This window comes from Triticum aestivum, chromosome 2D, assembly GCF_018294505.1.
Source record: "Triticum aestivum cultivar Chinese Spring chromosome 2D, IWGSC CS RefSeq v2.1, whole genome shotgun sequence".
Taxonomy (NCBI): Eukaryota; Viridiplantae; Streptophyta; class Magnoliopsida; order Poales; family Poaceae; genus Triticum; species Triticum aestivum.
Window position 1 is genome coordinate 39,275,347 of NC_057799.1, and position 5,466 is coordinate 39,280,812.

General features: G+C 41.5%; 1 protein-coding gene across 1 annotated transcript; it reads right to left on the reverse strand.

Moving 5' to 3' along the window:
• Positions 1 to 582: 582 nt before the first annotated feature.
• Positions 583 to 4,012, reverse strand: LOC123051405 (isoflavone reductase homolog). The gene is made up of 4 exons (XM_044474271.1): positions 3,605 to 4,012; positions 2,585 to 2,825; positions 2,257 to 2,460; positions 583 to 877 (listed from the first exon to the last, which is right to left on the reverse strand). Exons 1-4 carry the CDS (start codon positions 3,932 to 3,934, stop codon positions 711 to 713), a joined length of 942 nt encoding a protein of 313 aa, XP_044330206.1. The 5' UTR covers positions 3,935 to 4,012; the 3' UTR covers positions 583 to 710.
• Between the last annotated feature and the right edge of the window lie 1,454 nt (positions 4,013 to 5,466).

Consider the following 5,466-nt stretch of genomic DNA (forward strand, 5'->3'; position numbering starts at 1 on the left):
CGTGTAGTCGCTCTTAGCGCTCATGGTCAAGCTTTCAATTAATATAGGCTGCTCCCATTTATATGGTGCATTTTGTCTTCATATAAGTTCCACAATTTGTTTGCCATCATTTTCGCTCCCCCGCTTGCCCCGCTCGGCCGCATCCACTCCGGCGCTGCCCTCCTTACCTCCGGTGGCCACCACATGCCACCACAGACACCTCGCAGCCCCGCCGACCTCCGACCGCCAAATTCAGGCGAGATTCCGACGGGATTCAGCTGATCTCTTTTTCTTTATTTTTTTGTCCTTTCCATCGTCACCGGCCACAGTGACACTCTTCCTCTTCATCCCTAACCTGACGGTGCTCATCCCGTCATCCCCACTGTTACACCCGGCTATACCCCACCGCCTCCTTGGTAGCAACTCCGGGAGGACCTCCGCTTCGTCGTGTCCAGACGATGTCGCACGTGCGCCAGAGCGCGCTCCACCTTGTGGTTGCGCTTGCGGAGGACGGCGCAACCACCGAGGATCTCTTCTTGGACGCTGGCGAATGGATCTCATATTCAAGAATCGTTGCAGTTATAGAATATAAAGATTAATTACGAACATGCAAATAATATAGTATTTTATTATTGCCTCTAGGGGATATTTCCAACAAATAGCATATCAATGGAACTTCCTTCAAACATAGGTGGTGTGTAGCGTATGCCGGTGTCATTGAGCTAAGATAGTTATGCATAGCGCTCCATGTACTCTTCCATCCTAGTGTACTGAACCTCTGGGTAGAGTAGAGAACCCTCTTCTTCCCCATCGTCTCCAATGGCAAAGTTTGTCAAGCAACCCTCGTAGAAAATGTGGTGGTAATGCCCTACCCCCACCTGATTTGCAAGGTCCGTACCTGTATGTGAATAGAACATATAGGTGATGTGGCAATTGGAGTGAAAAAAGGTTTTTGCAAGTTTCTTAAAAATGGTCAAATAACTGTTTCTTTGCCTGGTCTTAAATAAATCTGGAATGTGAAAGGCTAAATACTTGCTGAATACATGCGACACAATTTCAAAAAACACTTACAGGGGACGAAATCGTTTTCCTGCATTTATTAGATTTCGATTATAACTAATGATCATGTACATGACAAATCACTTAATTTCATGGGCATGGTTTTTATTTTATTTTGAAGAAGTTTGATCACTATGTTCTCTATGGATTCAAAAAATTGTACATAACCAATCTAAATATCTAACTGAACACATTTTCATCTCACCAGTCTAACTAATTTGCGTATCTCTAGTATTAAAGGAGAGCTTGCTGGTTTCGCTTCCATCGCTTCCCTCATATCGATTTTTTTAAACCACGCGATAAGCCTCATTATTATTTTTTCTTAACCGTCCCCCTATCTCCTCGTTCATAGGGAAATAAATCCCTTGCGAATTAATAAACAGAAATCAAATAAATCACCACTAGGAAGAAATCACGTAGTTATACGTAGACAATGTCAATCACATTGTAACTTTCCTTACCTTTTCCTATGGATTCCCTTCCCACAACATATCTCAATCTCAACCAAAGCAAAATTTCCCTATGTTGAACCACTAGAATAAAGTTGCCCCATTGCAACGCACGGTTATTTAGCTAGTACTATCTAATTGCTTCCAAAGAGAGAAAATAAAAAAAATGGTAATATTTACTTATTGTGCTGGAGAAAATCACACACTTAATTTTAAATTTGTACTTCCATACGAGGGTCGGGTACAATGGTAGGGAAGACTTACACATCCTCATGGACGATAATAGGGATATATGTATATTATATAATTAGTTATTCTTTAATGTTATCTCTAGCTAGTAATAATTTATTGCGCCAATTCTTTATTACAAATCATGTGAACAGGGCATATGGCTTTATATACATAGAAATACTTATTAAGATATTATATTAATTAGGTGATAAGAGATAATTCCTTGACTAGAGGAAGGCCTGCTTCTCACGCTGCACTCTGTATCTCAAGCTTTCAGGAGAAGTCTAACATAATTATGTTGTATATGTCCTATGATAACTCTCCACAAGGACAAATATCGTCCTACAGAACTTTGTATTTAAAAAAATATTTTGACACAATTAATTCCATTGTCCTAGTAAGAAAATGACATGAAAAAGGGTATTATTTTCCTAGAAATTTGATGTGCCCTTCCACCATATGTTGGTACTACTAAGCTGAGAAAAAAAACTGAGATATATTATACTTTACACTCAAGCAATAAATGTTTTTCTCTTACCTTCCATTGAAGCCAAGAATTCAGCACTGGGAATGGGAATTTTCTCAAGAGCCTTTCCTGAAAGCTTTTCCCATTTAGCAATCAGCTCATTTTGACTAAGGATGTTTTCCAGCGGTCTTAGGTATACTGTCTTGTTTAAGGCCCGTGGATCATCAATGGTCTTGATTGTATACGTTGCAATGTCATCTTCATCCATAAATATTGCTGCATAGTACCATATAACTTTAAATAGTCAAGTGGAAATTTGAAGGGAGCGGCATAAACCCAGGAGTAACCATACAACTAGGATAAGTAAAACCTAGAAGTACATATGTTTGTATATGTTTACCTTTGACGTTGCCATCTCCATATACATTAACTTTCTCCTTGGGTGGAAGAAGAGTACGCATTTGGCAGAGGTTAGGAACAAAGTAAGCAGCAAAGCAGTTTGCAGAAATATAAGTGTGGCCAATGTTTGCTTCTTCTATCGCCTTTCTTATCTCCATCTTCTCATCAAATGTGACCCTTCCTGGTTCAAGAGCATGCCCCATCCTTGCTGGGTCCATGCCGAACTCAGATGGTAGGAAACGCTGCATGCCAAATTGTATACTTATTGGTTATGACTACACTCGAGCTGCTTTCATCAAGTTAAAAACACAAATTAAGAAAAATCACAACATATCGTGTTCTTAATTATTCTTATTTTCAATATGCAAGGTGATTTTTTAACAAGATTTCTGCGAACGAACCAGGTTATCTTAAGGTGTGGCTTGTTGCTTGGGCACCACTGCTAAGAAATAGATTTTTACTGCGTGTTTGGTTAGCAACATGAATTTCCTATGGAGGCCCATTGGGACAGGCCAGCCATATGCGTGCAAAGGGTAAACATAAAGGGTTAGTAGTTTGGTTGCTTGCATAAGGGTCACAATTATTTTTGGAAAACATATCACAACTACAGAAAATTATCTATTTAAAAAAAATATTCGGATAATTTTAAAATTGTTCAACGGAATTTTAAAATGTTCACAATATTTCTCAAAATTTTCAAAAAATATCCTTATATGTTACAAATGAACATGATTTTTAATAAAATGTTCTCTGAAATTAAAATCTGTGTGCATATTTTAGAAAATGTTTACTATTTTTAAATATTCATGTATTTTTAAAACATCATGAATTTAAGCACAAAAGGATGAAATAAGAAAAAATATAAAAACACCGGACAAGAAAAACTAAAAAAAAACCCGACATATAAACCCCCTTTTGTTTCTCTCTCTCTCGAAATGGATATTGTGAGAGTTACCATTTTTTAGCGACAAAAGTTCATACTACTAACTTATAATTCCCCTGAGTGAGTTAGCCTACCTACCTTGACATTTCCGGCTTCTTTGATGGCCTCCACCAGCTTGAGCTGCAGCAGGAGGTTGTGGCTACGGAAGTGAACCCCGGACATGGCCGACACCACCACGTCCACCTGTTTCACGGCGGCGACGAGACCCCGGTGGTCGTCGAGCGACGCCTCAAGGAGCCGCGCTCCCTGCGCCTTGAACGACAGCAGCATCTGGAGCTTGTCGATGTCGAGGCCGATCTCCGGCCTCATCAGGACGCAGGTCTCGTGGCCCTGAGCTAAGCTCGCCTTCACCATCCTTCTGCCGAGGTAACCAGTGCCACCAACAACAAGCACCCTGCTCTTCTCCATGCCTCACAAAGAAGAAGCTAATTGCTGCTGGCCGACTGCCACTTTTCGCCGACGCCTGGTGTGGTGTGTCGACCTGGTTGGGATCTTCAGAAGATATGGAGATCGGTCAGTGAAATCGTTGTCAACTTGGTTGGTTGGTTGGTTACGTTACGTGTACGGCCCTAGCTGATATTGCACATCACTCTATCAGTGACCCGGTCGGCAGCTCTATCATGGTGGTTGATTTTGAGGCCGCATTGATGAGCTGTCGTTTATTTGATGTACTCCTACCTACTTTTATTATGAGCACATGTGATTTAATGGCTTGCAAACTTGTAAGCTCAGCTGATACAGTTCACGCATGTTACAAAGTTCCATCCGCGATTGTACTGGACTTACACTCACCGTTGAAAATCTGCAAATTTGATGTACTCCTACCTACTTTTATTATGAGCACATGTGATTTTATGAGCACATGTGACTTATGGCTTGCAAACTTGTAAGCTCAGCTGATACAGTTCATGCATTTACAAAATTCCGTCTGCGATTGTAGTGGACTCCAGTTGAAAATCTCAAAAAGTAACATAACTGCATCCCGAACGGCGTACAGATTGCATTGAGATGTACTATCTCTGTATCAAAAGATGACGTTTCTTAGGTTAAACTAGTCTACAAAAATATCTTATATTTTGATACGGAGGGAGTAAACTAGTCTACAAACCAACTGCTTAGAAATGTTCAGCTCTTAGACCTTCTTAGGTTCCTTCAATCATGTGGCGATAGCGCGCAGTTTTTCAACCTCACCAATCTCTCTCAAACGCTTTTATCTAGGAAGATTCCTGCTCCGTTCCTTCATATCCTAAGGTCCTACCTTCTCACGACCAATATGTTCAAAGCAGTGAAGGAGACCCTTCTCTTCATGCTTTCCACGCTTGCCCCAATCCTATCCTGCTCCATCCCTAATCTTAAGCAGGCGATGCCGCAGTCACCGTCTTTGCTCATGTCTACTAGGTAGAAAGAGAGCGGCGCTACCAAGGCTGGCATCTACTTGTAGCGGTTACCATTGCAGTAGAGCCAGGGCCGAAGCTGCATGAAAATTTCTCCAGGGTCAAGTCTAATGCAATGAATCTTTCAGGTGGGACAGCAGCCGCCCCCTCTCCAGAAATGTTAGGGTTCCTCTGCCTCCCACCGGCGCCGCCGCCAGTCCGCTACATCTCCGGTGGTCTTTGGTCCGTTTCGTTTTTGGAAATTTCTTCGAGTTCTGTTAGGGTTTGTGTCCTACATAGGCAAGCGAGACGACGGCGGCTCTTTGAAGAAGAAATATTATTCTCCCCGCCGAGCCCCCATTCCGATGGTGCGTCTAGTATCGTCGGCGGGCGTGTGGATCTCCGGCAAATCTGTCTTTAGTTTATTTGCTAAAAAAAATCTCTAATGCAATGGTGTCAGCTTATAGCAGCGAAATGGGTTAATTTCCATGTATTGGTAGCATCTCCAAAACAATGGCCCCCAGGTCTACTTTAATCATATAAAAAATTCAAAATACTTTTGTTGCA

Coding starts and splice junctions, on each gene's coding strand:
- LOC123051405 (XM_044474271.1), bottom strand. CDS start 3,934: ATGGAGAAGAGCAGGGTGCTTGTTGTTGGTGGCACTGGTTACCTCGGC. Junction 2,826..3,604: donor AAGAAGCCGGAAATGTCAAG/GTAGGTAGGCTA, acceptor TTTGGCATGCAG/CGTTTCCTACCATCTGAGTT. Junction 2,461..2,584: donor TGGAGATGGCAACGTCAAAG/GTAAACATATAC, acceptor GGTACTATGCAG/CAATATTTATGGATGAAGAT.